Source organism: Amblyomma mixtum, chromosome 1 (genome assembly GCF_055824585.1).
Source record: "Amblyomma mixtum isolate Tamu chromosome 1, ASM5582458v1, whole genome shotgun sequence".
NCBI lineage: Eukaryota > Metazoa > Arthropoda > Arachnida > Ixodida > Ixodidae > Amblyomma > Amblyomma mixtum.
Window position 1 is genome coordinate 135,718,235 of NC_143012.1, and position 19,691 is coordinate 135,737,925.

Below are 19,691 nucleotides of genomic sequence, written 5' to 3' on the forward strand. Positions count from 1 at the left end.
GATATAAACACTTTTACGTACTGATGAATGAGTGTTGATCTTTGTGTGTGTGTGTGTGTGTGTGTGTGCGTGTGCGTGTGTGTGCGTGTGTGTGTGTGCATGCGTGTGTGTGTGTGCGTGTGTGTGTGTGTGTGTGTGTGCATGTGTGTGTGCGTGTGTGTGTGTGCGTGTGTGTGTGCGTGTGTGTGTGCGAGTGTGTGTGCGCGCGTGTGTGCGCGTGTGTGCGCGCGCGTGTGCGCGCGTGCGTGCGTGCGTGGGGGAGCACTATAGAGGACAACAGATAGAAATGACGAGTATAATCACGGTTACCCCGCCGCGGTGGCTCAGTGGTTACGGCGCTCGGCTGCTGACCCGAAAGACGCGGGTTCGATCCCGGCCGCGACGGCTGAATTTCGATTGAGGCGAAATTCTAGAGGCTCGTGTGCTGTGCGAGGTCAGTGCACGTTAAAGAACCCCAGGTGGTCCAAATTTCCGGAGCCCTTCACTACGGCGTCCCTCATAGCCTGAGCTGCTTCGGGACGTGAAACCCCAATAAACCAAACCAAACCATAATCACGGTTAACTTAGTCGAATCAAACTAAAACAGCATTGATGTGTCATCAGTCTTACAGGAGGGAGTAATCTGCCTCCAATTTTTTTTTTCAGGGATGATAGCCACTCAGCGCTGAAAGACGTCTGCATCCGGTAAGCACGGTGCTTGTGAGCGAGACTAAGTTGGAAAGATCAAACCTAATGTTTCAGTTTGACGAGGTTTTACATTCGACACGGGTAGACCCGGCTGCAAAAATTAATCTGAAGCACATCGGATCTGTCCGCGCGCAAGGAAATCTCAATTCACTCGTGATAAGAGTCACAAGTGGGGCAAGGTGATTTGGCTACACGACAGCTCAAATGGACCGATTGTTTCTTCGTGACGATGTTGGGGGTGTTCTTAAAATTCGTCGCCATTGCATTGCCTATAAAATGGAACCCGCGGACTATCGCTGCTGAGCAGCCAACCCATCGTGAGGGGCAAAGCTCCAGTTCAGACTCTGCACTGCAGCTGTTACTGACGAAAGTACCCCGAATAATTTGGAACTTGTTAGAATTGTCCGGAATTTCTGTGAATAATAAATTAATACACTGGTCAAAGGTTCGGTGAGGAGCCGTTAATACGGACGTTATTTTTGAGACCATGAGGAATTTTGAGGCTTGCCAAACTTTGATTCCATAGGAGCGAATGTAACTCCTTCCTTCGGAACGAAAGCACGTCTCAAGTTGCAAAGGAATACGAGAGGACGCACCCTACAGAGTCTGGCTATGCCCATAAGTGAGCCACTTTTGATGCGATAGTGTCACAAAAATAATTCCTCCATATCTGTCACGAAATTTCATGATTGGTCAGAGGGTCATGATGCAATCAGCAGCGCCAAATTTAAAAATCTGTGGACTGCAGTGATCGAGAACATTCTCTTGGATTATTATATGAGATTAAACTACTCCGATTCAGTATTACACCCTAATTAAGCCACCAATCCTTCCTAACTCTGCCACCAATCCACCTTAATTCGTTTTCAGGGGTTGGCCTGCTTCCGAAATTTCTGGGGACATTTGTAATTTTCGGACGCGGGCCAACATCCAAAGCTAACACATTTCTTGCACAAGAAAGTTGTTAAGAAAGCCCCCTCTCTCTCCCTGTTTTTTTCTTTCTGTCCAGTGACAGTTATGATGCTGTGCAGTAGCCATTACTACAGAGCCAAGGCTTAGACAAGGCTTGCTAGTTTGCGTCCCCTTTCGCCGGTCCTGTTAACGATAACGAGCGGGGCACCAATGAATGCCACGGGAAATTGGCAGCTTGTCTGAATTTGAAGGATAAACCGATAAGTCACTATTGCCGTCGTGCTCGACGTTGCAGGAACTATGCCAAGCGGACCATTATGTGCTCGTGTCTCCTTCAGGATTGGCAGACTGACTTCTGCCCGTGTATTATGCAATGATTTTTAATTTTTTATTTGAGTACTGCAAGCCCTTTTCGAGCTGTTACAGAGTGGTGAAAACAATGCAAAAGAAAGGCTCCTTATATAGAATGAAGGCAAATGATACAGAAGAAATGCGTGTTAGAACAATTAAGAAGCACAATTCCATTATCGTCGGCAACCATTCTTGTTTGGACAGCATGTGAGGCTTGATGCATCCTCGCACCTCTGGACAAACTTTAGCTTGCAGAGATAAATCAACATTCTGTGGAGTCCCATTAGGTGTCCATGTATATAGGAATGAAAAATACTCTAATTTAACCTTAAACAATTACCAGCCTTGCACATGTCAGGTGCAGAAACTGCGGGTTAATTAACCTAAGTTCAAGACTCTCAACTAAAGCTTCCCACTACAACTCAACACGCCCTTAAAGACAGTCGTTCTAAAAGCCCCCATCTTTAGTGCTGTCATGCTTTAATAACTTTACTATAACAAGCCCCTGTGTATTCTCGTGCAACTGCCCTTGACATCGCGGCGTGTACAAACACACAGTTTCATGTTAAACACATGAGTACCAGTGGTACTTCAAGAGGGTACGTATGTATTGAAATCTTAGGAATACGTTGCGGAGAAAAACTTTCAGCCCGCTTAAAGTTGTTGCTTTTCGACCATATGACTCCAGTAATTCTTCCCGCAAGGCTCAAAAGCAGCACACCGCAGTATGACAAGTTACGTTGTAGAATATGAAACATATGGTGCTTGAGGGCTTGACATATATAGAGCGGCGCGAATGTGCGCCAAGACGAAATTAGATTGAGAGAGGAAAGAGCACTGAATGACTATTGATTTTTATTGAGCAAAATGTGCACAATATTGAGCAGTGGCAGTGGTAATCAGGTGCAGTCAACGTCACATGGTGTCATCACTATCTTGCACAATATTGAGCAGTGGCAGTGGTCATGAGGTGTAGTCAACGTCACATGGTGTTATCACTATGATGCACAATATTGAGCACTGGCAGTAGTAACCAGGTGCAGTCAACATCACATGGTGAAATCATTATCTTCATTATTACCTTGATTACACCCATTGCAGGACAAAGGTCTCTCCCATGTCTCTCCAGTTAACCCTGCCCTTCGCCAGTTGCGGCCACCGTATCTCCGGAAACTTCTTAATCTCATGCGCCCGCCTAACTTTCACCGCACCCTGCGACGCTTGCTTTCTCTTGAAGTGGTGTAAAGAATAAAAGCGTTAAAAGACATAACAAGGTGACAAGGCTAAACGACCATTAAATCTTAAAAGGGATGGTGCAAAAAAAGTGACGTACACTGCATGAATATATAAGACTTAATTTGACGTCTTGTAAAGAGCCATAAAATCGATATAAGACACCTATAACAGAGTGACAAGGGTCAGTATGGACTTTACTTAGGTGAGAATGGGCCAATTAGCCCAGCAAGGAGTTCTACTTGAACACCTTTAGGGTTTTTTCGGCCGTGAGCACGAATCTGAAGAGCTCGCAACAGTCCGCTAACAATGCGAACATTGAAAAGAGCGCGTCGCTGTAGTAATTCTTTTTTTTTGTTCGCTTTGCTAGCAGTAAATCCACTAATACACGCAGCTAGCACAACAACGGGGAAAGTTCCCATAATATGGAGGGTGTAGTCAGGAAGTTTGGATTTCTTTACAAACTTGGCCGTTTTGCTTATCGAAGTACTCTGAGAAAAAGGCGTAGTGCCTCATTCATACTTCTTACGGGCTCACGTGATTATCGCGTGCCCAGACAAGTAGGCGGAAAAATTTCCGCTTCGGATATAGAGCTGAGTTCCGAGGAAAATTTCCGCAGTGTGGCGGCCGGGATAGAAAAGCTGGAGATCCCAGCCGAAGTGGAGAAGGAAATATCCAGGTGCCTGAACAACTTCGAAGAGGACACAAGGTTTGCCGTCAGGTCGTCGGCGCTGGGTGAGTGCTGACGAAAGCCAGAGAATAAAGGTGAGCACCGAGCAAAACTGTCGCATCATGCAAATCGCAGGCGAAGATTCTGAGGATATGTCAGCGGCCGGCCAGATGACGACATTACTCGGGCTCCGCACCAAGAAAAAGGTAACCGTACATGCGAAAGCATGGTGCGGCGCGCCTGTATACGTCTAACAATTTCGTACTAATACCACCGTTCATATGTGTCGCAGGTCATCGGTGGCGTGCTGAAATGTTGGGCTTCGCAGTTCAGCTTCACGAATGTCAACTATAAAAAGTAAGTGCGAACTTTTGCAACGGAGCGGCTGGGAGCGGCGCGCGCAGCAGCGCGGGCGAGACAGAGATGGTCACGTGGGACATGCGCCAAGGAATGACGCGATTTTATGGGCGTCTCTGTGCGTGCAGCACAGGCTCGCGGTGTTGGCCAATTTTTTTGAGCTACAGCGGCGTGGGTTATCCCGTTGCCGAAATTTTAAGAACTAATATGGCGATTGCTTATAGCCAGCTTTAAATCTGATTGCAAGCAGGCGCCTAAGTGTAATAGTTATAAAGGTAACTAATAAAATTTACTTAATCACTTCGCTACTTATATTTGCATATATTCAAGTGTCCACCAACATTGGTATTGCTATGCCTCAAAAAACTATTTTAAAAAATTGATGGCGGGCTTCTATGAAACACTTCGTATATACGCGTACCTGCTGGGCGTTTGTCGTTTCTCCCGCAGCTCCCGTTTGTCTCCTCGCGACGCGGATCAGTACCCGTCCGCAAACAGTCTGCACATTGCTCGGAATGGGTGTAATTTTTAATATGCGCATTATTTGCAATGTTGAGTGCTTTCTGAAATCTTCAGTGCGAGGGGAGGAGGAGGAAAAACATTTATTAGGTTTGTTTTGGTTTGGTTTGGTTTATTGGGTTCAAGATAACTGATCCCATTCGAGTGGTCGAGTGAGTGGCTTCTCCATTCCATTACTCTACTGGCCATGGCTGCTCGACGAACTTGCTAGACAAGGCTTCTTGTCCAGCCAGGGTGTCACCGGACAGCTGTACCTAACACGGCTCGAATGATATGTGCCAGGCGCCTTTAAGTGTTGGGGTTTGCACCCCCCTCCGAGATGTGGAAGAGTGTGGGACATGTGTCGGCGCAGCAAGGAAAGACGCCAGTGGGTACATTTTACTGTATCTGTGTAGCTTTGGGAATGAGTTTGTTTGAATAAGTCTTCGCGCTACGGCGTCTTCAGTACTGAGCTTGTTGTGAGGGGGGAATAAATCCTGAGCTTTAGCCAATGATTTCGAGGTTTCCGCCGGAATCGAATGGCAGGGGCAAGGAAGTATAGGGTGGGTATGATCAGATGATTGGTTTTGCCCCGCTCGGTTGGTTAACGGTCGAGCGAAGACGCCCGCCGTTTCGGTCCCCTCCAGTCCAGCGTGGCGCGGCGTCTACGTGACTTGATTGCAGTTTTCCTGCTTCGGGGCCCAGGATCTGAGCCGCCAGTCTCGGTGTTCGCCGGTTGGTAAACTTCCTGCAGGCTTATTGCGAGTCGGAGACGACGTGAACCTCCGTGCCCAACCTGTCGTGGTGCTTGATGACTAGCGCTGCGGCTATGGTTTCAGCCGCAGCTGGGCTCTTTGCCCTGACGGTGGCCGCGAGGTTCGAGGAGCTGTCGCTTGAGTCACGGCGGCTAGCGCAAAGAGACCCCTTCAGACACGCCACTACATTCCACGTATAAGTTACGTGCCCCTTGAATTTTCGCCGTCGTCGGTGAACGCGTACCTTGCGCCGACCTCCGTGAAGTTTGTGGTTCGGGATGGGGCTCGCCTTGGTCCTGCTTCTGACCTCGGACGGAAGCGACCGTTGCCCATCGAGAGCCCGAAGCTCTGTTACCGTTCCGGTCCGGTGGAGGATTACTCTGCCCGCCGCCGTGGTCTGCAGTCTGGCCTTTTGCGACGCCAGAACCGCGTCCGACAGCTCGTGGTGAGAAAACCGGCGGTGACTCTAACCTTCATCGACCGGCGACACGTTTTTTGCCGTCACCGTCGTAGAGTTATGAACGCAAGTGAGAGTTTCCTCTGGGAGTCTTCCTGGCTGCCAGCCTGCCGTCACCATGAGGTGCCAATACGAAACACTCTAGGCTGAAGAAGTCGTTCAAACACTCGCAGTGCGTCATTGCGCGTGCAATGCGGCATGGCATTACAGAAATCGGAATTGTTCCAGTGACTCAACAGGCGACTGCGCTCCTGGCTGCCGCGCCTGTGGTCGCGTCGGTGTGTGTCAGCATCAGCAGAGGTTAAATGAGCTACCATGTAGCGGCTTTCTGAGACATTGCCGTCAAGACGATGGCTGACACTAGCGCGCAGGCAGCCGCTCATCCGCGTATGCTGCTTCCCTGGCCTAGGTTGACTTCTAAGGGCCTAAATCAGTAAAGGCGACGCCAAAGCTTCGCCCGCACACAGAAGAGCAGTGTTTGGTTTGGTTTTTTAGGGTTTAACGTCCCAAAGCGGCTCAGGCTAAAACGGACGCCGTAGTGAAGGGCTCCGGAAATTTCGACCGCCTGGGGATCTTTCACGTGCACTGACATCGCACAGTACACGGTCCTCTAGAATTTCGCCTCCATCGAAATTCGGCCGCCGCGGCTGGGACCGAACCCGCGTCTTTCGGGTCAGCAGCCGAGCGCCGTAACCACTGAGCCACCGCGGCGGGTTAGAAGAGCAGTGTGGCAGTATTTTAAACTATGGTTATTTCGGAAGTGATTAATTACTTTAGCCGCGATATTGCTGTCCCAGTGTAATTCATTCCTTTTATAAATTACTACCACATGAAAGAATTCACAAGTTACAACGTATTTCACTGCAGGAACTTAATTGCAATCTTGAGTGATTCTAGGTAGCGCTTGGAGTGTGTCATTCCTAGTGAAATGGGTTTGAAATTGAGAGGAGGCGTTTCCGTTCGTGCGCAGGCAGTACGGGCAGCCACTGGACGTGCCTATGGCAGTGGTCGTCCAAGAAATGGTGGGGGCAAGCGCGGCCGGAGTGATGTTCACGTGCGACCCCGTCACCGGCAGCCCCGAGCGAATCACCGTCACAGCGAACTACGGTCTTGGCGAGGTGAGGACACAGTTTCGTTCGCTTTTTGTGTGTGTGTGTGTGTGTGTGTGTGTGTGTGTGTGTGTGTGTGTGTGTGTGTGTGTGTGTGTGTGTGTGTGTGTGTGTGTGTGTGTGTGTGTGTGTGTGTGTGTGTGTGTGTGTGTGTGTGTGTGTGTGTGTGTGTGTGTGTGTGTGTGTGTGTGTGTGTGTGTGTGTGTGTGTGTGTGTGTGTGTGTGTGTGTGTGTGTGTGTGTGTGTGTGTGTGTGTGTGTGTGTGTGTGTGTGTGTGTGTGTGTGTGTGTGTGTGTGTGTGTGTGTGTGTGTGTGTGTGTGTGTGTGTGTGTGTGTGTGTGTGTGTGTGTGTGTGTGTGTGTGTGTGTGTGTGTGTGTGTGTGTGTGTGTGTGTGTGTGTGTGTGTGTGTGTGTGTGTGTGTGTGTGTGTGTGTGTGTGTGTGTGTGTGTGTGTGTGTGTGTGTGTGTGTGTGTGTGTGTGTGTGTGTGTGTGTGTGTGTGTGTGTGTGTGTGTGTGTGTGTGTGTGTGTGTGTGTGTGTGTGTGTGTGTGTGTGTGTGTGTGTGTGTGTGTGTGTGTGTGTGTGTGTGTGTGTGTGTGTGTGTGTGTGTGTGTGTGTGTGTGTGTGTGTGTGTGTGTGTGTGTGTGTGTGTGTGTGTGTGTGTGTGTGTGTGTGTGTGTGTGTGTGTGTGTGTGTGTGTGTGTGTGTGTGTGTGTGTGTGTGTGTGTGTGTGTGTGTGTGTGTGTGTGTGTGTGTGTGTGTGTGTGTGTGTGTGTGTGTGTGTGTGTGTGTGTGTGTGTGTGTGTGTGTGTGTGTGTGTGTGTGTGTGTGTGTGTGTGTGTGTGTGTGTGTGTGTGTGTGTGTGTGTGTGTGTGTGTGTGTGTGTGTGTGTGTGTGTGTGTGTGTGTGTGTGTGTGTGTGTGTGTGTGTGTGTGTGTGTGTGTGTGTGTGTGTGTGTGTGTGTGTGTGTGTGTGTGTGTGTGTGTGTGTGTGTGTGTGTGTGTGTGTGTGTGTGTGTGTGTGTGTGTGTGTGTGTGTGTGTGTGTGTGTGTGTGTGTGTGTGTGTGTGTGTGTGTGTGTGTGTGTGTGTGTGTGTGTGTGTGTGTGTGTGTGTGTGTGTGTGTGTGTGTGTGTGTGTGTGTGTGTGTGTGTGTGTGTGTGTGTGTGTGTGTGTGTGTGTGTGTGTGTGTGTGTGTGTGTGTGTGTGTGTGTGTGTGTGTGTGTGTGTGTGTGTGTGTGTGTGTGTGTGTGTGTGTGTGTGTGTGTGTGTGTGTGTGTGTGTGTGTGTGTGTGTGTGTGTGTGTGTGTGTGTGTGTGTGTGTGTGTGTGTGTGTGTGTGTGTGTGTGTGTGTGTGTGTGTGTGTGTGGAGATGCACTGTGTACAAAACAAGAACCTGGATGCAACTCCTCTGCAACCAGACGGGGGCGCCGAGCCGAGAATGGGCCGATTTCGGTGCAGCTTTCACTGTTCACTTTCTCCCGCTTAGCATGCCAGCCGCGGCAGTCTGTAGCGGGCGCTTGTGGGCACCTTGAAGGCGTTTCCACTGCTGGTTTATTTTTTCTTCCATTGACGGAGAAGAGGGCCTGTTTTCTGGCAATACATCACGGCTGTCATTGTGTCCATAGATACAAAAAAAAAAGAACTGCTATGGAAATTGTTTCGTATTATTTGTCTTAATAGGATTGGTTGGTTTATGGGGTTTAACGTCCCAAAGCGACTTAGGCTATGAGAGACGCCGTAGTGAAGGGCTGCGGAAATTTCGACCACCTGGGGTTCTTTAACGTGCACTGACATCGCACAGTACACGGGCCTCTAGAATTTCTCCTCCAAAGAAATTCCAGCTGCCGCGGCCGGGATCGAACCCGCGTCTTTTGGGACACCAGCCGAGCACCATAGCCACTGAGCCACCGCGGCGGCCTTAATGGGATTGGCATTTGACGTGACAAGTACATTTTGACGAGGTCTCAGCGCTTCGATCTCTAGCACAAAATGCGGAATTTCGGGTGTAAAACTGAATTTGGTTAAACCATAATTTTTCGGAATACTGCGCGAGTGAGATAATCTGCCATCCCTTGCAAATAAAATTGTAGATAATGCATAATTAGCATTAATTTTCTCATCTCTTTTGTACGTTTGCTTTCTAAGGTGGCCATGGACTTGCGTGGTACTTTATTCTACTCTATAGCCCCATCTCCCTCGACTGTAATGCTATAACTTCATTTATCCAATATGTCCAGCCACAGTAAATAAATAAACAAACAGAAGTTGGGCCTTTATCATCTTTCGTGAGCCCGTGTCTAGTGCTAATCGTGGCTGGATGATGAAAAATGTCTGTTTTAAGGACGGAGTTGTATACTTAAATTTTCTTTAAAAAAGGTACAGGAGGCTTGTTTACAAATCCATGGACAATCCATGGATTTACGGCCGCACACTTTTCGTAAATTGGTGTCTATAAAAAGTCTATAGACTGTTAATAGACAAACGGTAATATCTGTAAGGAGGCAATACAGTCCATGGAAAGTCTGAAGAAAGTCTATAGATCCTTTTTTGTCAGTGCTGGTAGCTTTGACAGAGCTGGAAAGAGCGAAATGTGCACCGCGAGGACGTGCTGAGGAGCGGCAAAGAATTGCGGAACGTTCTCAGCGCGCAAGATAAAACACGAAGTTGCAGAAGTCGAAAAAAAAATTGCCAAGAAATGTTGCAGCGATCAAAGTTTATCTTGACTGATGTAGAGTAGAAGCTATTGCGCATTTAGCCCATGAAGTGGAATTGTGATGCGAACAATACCGCCCCGAGTGCAGATAGTTGTGAACACGCTTCGGCAGGTACTATCAGCAACAAATGAAACGCGAACAAGGCGACAGAACCTTGAACAGCAAAGTAAGGAGCTCTCCGCTGAGGGAAGTTCAATGCTAGTAAAGGATCATTTTACTTCAGAGGCGGAAAGACTGTCCAATCTCGCTTGTATTCCTCTCCAGCAGCTAATATATTGGTGTTTTGTGTTTACACCCGATTTCTCTTGTTCACATTTCATTCGTTGCCGATAGGGCAGTGACAGGATAGAGAAGCGGGGAGGATCGTGGTAGCCGTGAACCCGAAAGCCCCGAAGGTTAGGTCGCAAGAAGCACTTCGAATTCGCGGAAATAAAAAGAGCAGTGCGAGAAAGAAGCAGGCGTGGCGAGGCATCTTGAACGACGCGACATTCATTTCGTTGGAAGGCAGGCAAGGCAGGCTGACCACTGACGGCCGCGCAGTGCCTTTATTTAGGAGCCCCACAGGCACCCCGGGTTTAAGACCATGCGCCAGTAGTGAAGAGTGCCCAATCAGGGGATGTCAGGGTCAACAAATTAGCGAGTGGGGAGATAATGAAGAGAACAAAAATAGGAGCAAGCTTAATGGCGTAGACCTGCAAGGGGGTAAAAAAAAAGACCTAATGTTTAACAATGGAAAGATAGCTAAGGGAAGAGGCAATATGAGTGCATGCCTCCTGTGGGACACATGTCGAAAGGGCACGTGGTGACGATCGCTTGAGAAAAAAGAAAAGATACCAGGCATTAGCCATACAGACCTCCTGCTGCTGACTTGACCTCGAAATGCGTGCAGAGTACCTGTATGGGGCAAGCCCAGGGACGTATGTAACGGAAGCGAAAATCAGAGCAAAGAAAGAAACAAGCACTGCAACCTCTCATCTGTATGCTGTGCCAAGAACAGCGTCTTTTGTATAGCAATGGCCAGCAGTTGTTGTGAAACTTATTGAGTTTCGTGCAAGTGTGCACGGTCAGGTGAAGGTAATTCATGCCCCTTTACCACCTCTTCCAATGCTCATATATTGAACTGAATGTAGTGATTTGCCTCTATTCTTCGCATTTTAGAAGGCATCTGAGGAGCAAATGTTTCTTGCCGTTGCACCGAAACATCGTCCAGTGACCGTAACGAAAGTCACGAGTTTTAAGCATGAAATGCTTTTAGCCCCCGTTGTCGGCAGTGTGGTGACGTCACGCCGAGACCGAGAGCCATCATCCGGGCACTGAAATCCACTCATCCGGGCACTGAAATCCAGTCATCCGGGCACTGAAATCCAGTCATCCGGGTACTGAAATCCAGTCATCCGGGCACTGAATTCCACTCATCCGGGCACTGAATTCCAGTCATCCGGGCTCTGAAACGAGAACATCCGGGCACCGTACGAGATTTAACGAGATTTAACGACTCTCTCTAAGCCCTCCTACGCGACCGGCATGCAAGCGCCGGTTGGTCTCCAAACGAGACAAAAAATAACTGCTGCCAGTGCCTTCTCAATGTTTATCAAGATATCAGTGGAGCTGTGGGTTTGATAATGCACGGAATTATAATTTCCGATTTCTAATAACGCGTGCAAAAAGCACATAAATGTCACGTTACACTTCGTTGTCATACGTGATCTCTTAGGGGCTTCGCGCATCGAAGCAAAGCCGCGCAGGCGCACAGGGGCCCGGGGGAGAAGCGCTGCGTTCAAAGGGCAAGGCATCGCGCCGAACGGGTGGTGGCGTTCCTCCCTTCCTTTACGGTGCGGTTCGGGTGTCCACCGAGATGGCAGAGAATTACTGCGCCATTTCCTTTCCTCAAAAAACCTTGCGGTCAAATGGCAAGGCATCGCGCTGAACGGGTGGTGGCGTTCCTCCCTTCCATTACGGTGCGGTTCGGGTGTCCACCGAGATGACATTAGGCCCGTAAACATTTCATGCTTACTCTACTCTCGTTTACGGGAGAGGCAGAGATTTTCTACCTCTATATCTGTTACTTCTGAATGGCCGCAGTTCATCATCCGGATCTTTCCGCAAAGGAAAATAATCCGCGGGGCAGTTTTAGTGCTTTAAATAAAAAGCCACAACCCTGTTATTAAGAATCTCATCCTAGCTCCGCCTACGAATCAGGCTACCCACTAAGGCGCATCGTCCTCAAATGTGGACATGTAACTATATTTGTTACCAGGGCACAGACACATCTATGTGGTTACTTTTCTCCTGAAAAGTACAAAAAGTGTGCGAAATTATCCGTACGCTCAAGGAAGTAGTTGGGGAGGAATAAACGTCAAAATATGATTTGATTTATTGGGGTTTAACATCCCAAAGTGATTCAAGCTATGAGGGACGCCGTAGTGGAGGGCTCCGGAAATTTCGACCACCAGAGGTTCTTTAACGTGCACAGACATCGCACAGTACACGGGCCTCCAGAATTTCGCCTTCATCGAAATCCGGCCGCCGCTGCCGGGATCGAACCCGCGTCTTTCGGGTCAGCAGCCGAGCGCCGTAACCACTGAGCCACCGCGGCGGGTAAACGTCAAACTTGTTCATTCCGTGGCGTTCTTGGCTTGTGTCACGCATCGCCTTCCTCAACATTTTATAATTCGTCCTCTACAGGTGTTCTCAAAGTGACTTTTATTAAGCAGACACTGCAAAAAAAAAAAAAATACAGAGCAACACTATGTTCACGTCGAGACCTTTTAGCGCCGCCTATTTCACCACGTCGCTCAACCAAACCTGCACCTCGTTGGTAACACTTGTACAGCAGTGGACACGATTTCAGCAAGCTCACTGTCTGCCATGTCGTGGCGTCACTTATGTGTCTTATTAGACACCTTTAGCATATCGTGTACCGTGTTACCGCTACCGGTACCGGAACCGGGAGCCTGTGCGCAGCCAATGCGCATGCGCAAATCGCTTTGAAAGCGCCAGATGGCGCCATGTACCCGGCAGCTGTGGGCGCGCCTGCAGCATCGGAACCAATCACCGCGTGCTCACCGGCGGTGGGCGGTCTTCCGGTACACCGGTAAGGGCAACTGTAACACGGTACACGGTATGCTAAAGGTGTCTATTGAGTGCCAAATACTGTTGAGCCTTTCACTTTCCCCTCCGTCCCTGTTGCAGTCCGTGGTGTCGGCGTCGGCAGAACCGGATGCGTTCGTGTTGAAGAGGACGGGGGCTGCACGGCCGTTCGTCCACTCCTTACATCTCGGCCGGAAATCCGTCTACACCACCGTGTCCGGTAAGATGCAGTAAATACGAAGTATACGACCGCACAAATCGAGGCGAAAGCAACCGAAGAAATAACAGAAGGCAGAGATGCCGCCTTCTCTCCCCTTTGCGTTCTCCTTAGCCTTGCCCGCACGCGAACTTTGCAAATGCAGCCGCGAGACCGGAGACAAACTCGAAAGCTTTTTATGACGTGAACCAAAAGGAAAAACACACAGAAGAGACAATCTAACTTATGCAGTATATTAATGGATTTTTTCAGACACGCCTAATAAATTGTCAGAGGAATATAAATTCAGTGATTACAGAAGTTATGGAGGTCCTAAGAAGGGTGTTAGCATCGCAATACCTAACCTAAATAGGAACAGGCAAACAGGGAAGGTTTAACTGATTTTGTCCACGCCGAAAGCTCGGTGATTACCCTCTACTCCACAGCAAGTGCGTGCTATTAAATCCTAGCATCCTGAATTCCACCCAATTAACTGCCAGCTTTTCTATTTATTTGATTTATTTATTGAGAACATGCTGCTAGCCTCCTTCGAGGCTGTTGCAGGAATGGGGAAAAGTTGGTTTTATTTTTTCACACACACGAAATTCACAAAGAGGGTCTACAGGACGACGATACAGGCGCGTGTTTTCTCTGTTTTGTAGCGCCTTATTTCTTGAAGTGTAACATGCATACCCAAATAGCCCATCACCAAACGTCACTTAAGGAGACCATCAAGGCGTTTGCCATCACTTCCGTTTTGAAGACGTTACTCCCAGTCATCACCTTGGGCTTGGTGCCGTCAGCACCCCTTATCTGTCCCGGTATGATGACGTAACTTCTGGTTTGGTGGTGCCACGTGGTAGTTTACCTTCCATGATATTGCCCAGAATGTTAGTAGTGTTTGTTCATTCTTCAAAGCTGCCAGCACGCCGCTTCATCGCTTCGTTTGTGATGCAAGACGCGCCTAGGTATATCTCGATTGATCGCGCCCAGGCGGAGACGATTCTACGTTGTTCCAAAATGTCCTAGAAACTTCCGAAGCTTTACCTCGAAAGTTCGCTATCGGCTTTAAAGAGAGCATGGCCGAGAACGGCCGGCATTCTGTCCGACGACCGCCGAGCACGCTTGTTGCTACGCCGCCGCCAAGCGATTCAGTTCTTTGCGGGCGCAAGTCAGCCCAAATAAAGATTTTCGTTTGGAGCCATTCTTGCTGTTTTCTGGTTCGCCGGACTGCAGTCACCACTACGTGACATCTGGTGGAGATGCTGATCTGCTATGCTGCTATGCACCCCACGATGGAACCTGGCGCACAGCCAACGCCCGTCGAGCTTCGTCAGCCCCGTGATCCTTCGTCTTTCTGCGGAGAACCACACGAGGATTTAGAAGAATGGCTGGACAATTACGACCGTGTGGAAGCGCTGAACGACTCGGACGACAGCGCTAAGATTCGAAACGTTTATTTTGCGTTGGATGGCACTGCAAGAACGTGGTTTGAAAACCACGAATCTTCCCTCACGACATGGGCGACCTTCAAGAAGCAGCTAGTAGGTATGTTCCCTAGCGTCGCACGCAAGGAAAGAGCGGAGGTCCTGCTGTAGACACGAATTCAACACCCAAACGAGAACTTGACTGCGTATGTGGAAAAAATGAAACTCCTTTCCAGGCGCTGCAACTCTAACATGACTGAAGAAAAGAAGCTCCCCTTCCTGATGCGTGGCGTAAAGGAGCAACTGTTCGCCGGCCTGATCCGGAATCCTCCTAAAGCCGTCGCCGAGTTCGCAGTCGAAGCTTCTACCGCCGAAAGACCCTTGACGCCCGGACCCGGAAGTGCAACCGACAACTTCAAGCGCTGACGGCAAGCCCCCCCCCCCCCCCCCCCCCCCCCCCCCAGAAGATACCCCTGCAAACGGGGATAACCTGCGAGATCTAATACGCGAAATGGTTCGCGAAGAAGACTGTTGCCATCTCCAACAGAGCAGACGCAGCAGACTCAGGCGGCGTCGCTCACGCACTGCATCCATGAAGAAGTAGAGCATACACTTCGCTCCTTGTCACAGACGACACCAACGGAAGCTGAAGCCATGACCTACGCCGCCTCACTACGCAGTCCTCCTCCCCGGCGAAACCCCCCAAATACTCTTCGACGGCCACCAGCTCTACAAGAACGACGGGCCCTAGCTCCGGCACGCCCACATTACTAGCGAACAGCTCTAGTAAATGCGACGAGTACACGACTCCCGATAACTGCCAACTCTGTTTGCACTGTGGCCATGCCGGGCACATACTTCGCCGCTACCCGCACAGACGCATCGGCCTCCACGGCCAGCGACCACGGGAAATCGGCGACTACCTGCGCAGAGGGCAGTACGTGTCGTCAAGCCGCCTCTGCCGCTTCCCGTCGCCGTCCACCATACGTTTTGCATCTCCGGGCGGCAGCTACGGCCCGGCTGTCCGAGGAAGGTTCCCTAGCCCACGTAGGGGAAACTATACAAAGCAACCTGTGGAGGTCGGGTTGCTTGCCGAGGAAACGACGAAGATCCTCCACCGACCAAGCCGTATGAAGACGCCGCACCCACTAGGCCGACGCCGTATACAATGACAACCTTGACCACGACTTGAAACGGCTTCAAAACGACGCCACCATCCAAAAAAGCTTCGACCATGAACCCCACCCACGATTCACATACCCGACGAAGCCGTGACCCGACGCGGAGGACGACGTGCATTGCGCAGAATTAGCTCGAAGACTTGCCCGATTAAGGATCAAAGACAAGCAGCGGACCGACGCCAGACGCTACATCCTATGAAGACGCAACGCGGAATACAAGCCAGGAGACCGAGTCTGGGTTTGCACGCCCATTCGCCGCCGAGGATTGAGTGAAAAGCTTTTGCGCCGCAATTTCGACCCGTACAAGGTTATTCGTCGGCTAGGTAAGCTGGACTATAATGTCGTCCCTGATGAAATAACTGTGCGCAGCAGTTGCGACGTTAACGAGCACATAGCGCCAAGCGATTGGTGGTAATCGAAAAATGAAGACGTGAAGATTATGCCGAAGAAAAAAATTATGTCAGTAGGGCGAGTAGTTAATTAATTAGAGCTAGAAATGAAAAAAAAAAACGTCGAAATAGCGTGGACGTCGATATAGTGAGCGGACGGGAAAACAGTAGCGGATGGTAAAGTAGTACAACATTGTGCAAAACAGCGAAATAAAAGTTTGAAATGAATTGAAAAGTGTTTGATGAATGAAAAGTAATCAATTAAAAGAGTTGGGTTGACCGGGAGTAATTAGGGAATTACTTATAAGCAAACGGCAATGGACGGTTGAACAGCCTGGACGGGTATATAGTAAGCGGGCGAGAACAAATCATGGCACCAAATTTGAAAATTCAAAATAGGTAATTGAGATGAAAAGAGGATATAAGCAGAGCAAAGTGATAATCGATAAATAATCAATTAGTTAATGATTGGTAAATGAAAACAACAGTAATTAAGGGAATCAAAGAGAAGCAAAGTCGGGCGACGAGTGCCGCGGAGGCGTCAATGCTTTCGCATCCCTCCAAAGCGGGTAGCCGCAGTGATCTTAAACGTTTTCTATTGTTTGGCTTAAAGTACACTAACCCTGGAATATGGGCTGCATCTGGAAACTTGATCACAAATGTATGCAAAAAAAAAACTAGACGCGACAGTCAACCCAACAAACATCGAAAGAGCTCACAGACTGGGAGTATTGGATAACAAAAACAGACCAATTATTCTTTATTTTGCTCGCTATAAAACAGAAGAAAAAAATATTTCTTGTGCTAGAAAAGTAAACGACACTAGATATAATGTTTTTGAAGTCTACTCTGAAACTACTCTCTTTTCCAACAAGCAGCTACTTGCATATGGAAAATCGGAAAGCGAAAAATACAAAGTCCGCTATAATAAGCTATTCATCGGTAACACCATCTACACATACGAGCAAGTTTCAAACAAAGTCTTTCCTCGCACTCCATATCTACTCCATGACCCTCCCGGAAAGCCAAAGCGAGGCCCTTGGCCATTCTTTACAATAGCATCCGCAGCCTTCCACCTAAGCTTGACACCCTCGACAGACCCGTCCGCATGACCGAGAGCGGCGGGATTGTACTAAGCGAGACACGGCTAAATTTGTCTATAGGAGACTCCGAGATACTTTCCACATTTCCCGGCTTCAATATCTTTCGACGTGACAGGATAAGTGGGCGAGGAGGAGGCGTACTATTAGGTGCTCATCATTTATGTCGTTCTTCCGAGATTAAACTTGCATCCCTCTAGAACTGCTTTTCATTCTATGTCATGCTTCGTTCCCTTCAGTTATCATCATCGTTTGCTACCGACCACCATATCTAACCGATTCCTTTGTTGCTCACTTCCACGAGGCACTCCGCGTCATAACTACGTCACATCAGCGCATTACCATCCTTCATGGTGACTAAATTTCCTGATAATACCTGGTCTGATCTCACCGCTATTAAATCCAAATATATCATCGAAAGTGACGTTATTAACACGTTCCTACCTTTGGCTTGTCTCAGCTCGTGTCTAACCCTACCAGGAAAAGTGATCGCTCTTACAACATTCTTGATCTCGTTTTTGCATTCCACCCTAGTAACTTTTCACCGCTACTTCATTTACCCGGGCTTAGTCACCACTGCGTAATACTGAACACTTCCTTACCCACTGGAATGCCTGAAAAGCAAAAAAAGAAAAGAAACACTCAGCTTATAGCACAAAGCAAGCTACACAGCCATGAACACAAACCTATCCAATTTTTGGGTGTGGCTGGTTCTTGATTTCCCAAACCGGTCAATAGAAACTAACCGGTCTCTCATCAAACACAAAATGCATCAACTGATATAGATTAGCACATCCGTACGACCTCCATCACCGAAACATCAACGTCACCGTGGTTTAACAACGAACTGAAGCGCCTGAACAACAAAAAGATAAGATGTTTTCGAACCACCAAACGCCTGGATACCGCTTGTGCGTGGAAGAAGTATCAGCCTGCCGAAAAAAACATTCCAATCTTTAGCAAGCTGAACCAAACATCCCTTTTCTTCGTCAGTGCTGCGGACCAACCCTAGCAAGTTTTCGAAAACTATTAACCCTAAACTCCACAAGCCTCTAACATTACGCAACGATGACAACATTCTCATCAACATCATGACATCAACAGACATCATGTTCCAGAATGAGAATTAGTTTTTACTAGTGAACCTGATGGCGAATTACCATACTTCCCTTTCTTCGATCACCCAGCTATGGCAGATATTTTGTTCGATCCTAATGGAATTATGAAACCAATCCAGTCATTGAAAGTGCCATCATCGTCTGGTATTCATGGCTGAAACTCGAAAGTCCTGAAAATACTAAGCTAGTCTTAGTATTAGTAATACCAGCTAGCCTTAGTAATACCAGCTAGTAGGAGCCGCAAGGGTCAAGTGTACACTGTAACGGTGCCGTGGCGCCGCGGCAGGGATTGAACAGCGGTCCTCCCGTGCATAAGCCGGGCGCTCCAGCCACTGAACCACCGCGGCGCGGGGGTGCACATAATTCAATAGCATTTATACTGTCGTCTCGCAGAAAACTTCAGGCTTCTCGGTCACGCAGTTCCCTGATTGGTCCACAAGGTTAGGCGTCATCAGTGCAGCCAGATTTCAAAATCCAACAACTTGAGTGTTCGAATATCTTCCATTGGATTATCATATGGTGCTTATACTAATCCGACCCACTAATCCACCTTAATCTACCCACTTAATCTCTTTCACTGCCCTTGTCTCGTTGTGCGCTTCCCCTTTATATCATGTCTCACCAACACGCCCAAACAACCACTTTGCTGAACTTCATTATCTGAAATATTCTTGATTGCCACATCTTGGGCGTCTGGAATTTTTATTGGTTGGAACACTTCCAAATGTCAAATTTTCATATTGCCACGTATCATTGTAGTGTTCGTTCGCGCTCAAGGCTTCAGGAAAGGGGTCTTATCATTTTTTTCCGTGACGCGACAAGCAACCAGACTAATGTCGATTGCGGGCATTCGTAGTGCAAGGACTGACAAGCACGTTTGTTGCTTACGCCGCCGCCGACTGATGCAGTTCTGTTGCGGGCGCAAGCCGGCCCAAATAAAGAGCTTCGTTTGCAATTCTTGTTGCGCCCATTTTTTTGGAGGCCGAGTGCCGTGTAGCAAATAGCGTCTTAATAGAAGGGGAACTGAGTTGAACCTCACTTTTTGCTGAACGTTGCAGTGTCCCCTGCAGGCGAGTATAACAGCCAGAGCTGTTACTGCTAAAAGTGCGGCCTATGAAGGGACCACCCCGTTCACGCACTCTGTGGCTCAGTCCTTGTGCAACCACCGTCGTCATTGTGTCGGTCACGCTGTCCTAAGACGGCGCGGCAAACTTCGAAACACCTCTCGGACGACTCTAGTAGCCGGGAGGCCAGAATGAGCCAACTAGGCAGCTGGTTCGACACGCTGAGCTCATCGTGTTGGACGCACGTGATGCACACGCTCGTGACACACCTCTCATTGTCGTCATCATCAGACAGACTACGCCCAATGGTGGACAAAGGCCCCTCCCATGCCTCTCTAATTGATGCTATCCTTTGGCATCTGTTTCCGCCTTATCCCCACAT

The 19,691-nt window shown here is 48.8% G+C and overlaps 1 protein-coding gene across 3 annotated transcripts in view; it reads left to right on the forward strand.

Moving 5' to 3' along the window:
* LOC149367674 (uncharacterized) overlaps window positions 1-19,691 on the forward strand; it is a 247,321-nt gene that overhangs the window by 115,596 nt on the left and 112,034 nt on the right. For all 3 annotated transcript variants that reach the window (XR_016285090.1, XM_089556781.1, XM_089556773.1), the window contains exons 14-19: window positions 646-684; window positions 3,803-3,918; window positions 3,989-4,059; window positions 4,146-4,210; window positions 6,891-7,038; window positions 12,937-13,054. Coding sequence is in view for 2 of the 3 variants with exons in the window: in XM_089556781.1 (XP_089412907.1) it covers window positions 646-684; window positions 3,803-3,918; window positions 3,989-4,059; window positions 4,146-4,210; window positions 6,891-7,038; window positions 12,937-13,054 (557 nt within the window). In the remaining variant the exon portion in view is untranslated. The remainder of the gene's footprint in view (window positions 1-645; window positions 685-3,802; window positions 3,919-3,988; window positions 4,060-4,145; window positions 4,211-6,890; window positions 7,039-12,936; window positions 13,055-19,691) is intronic.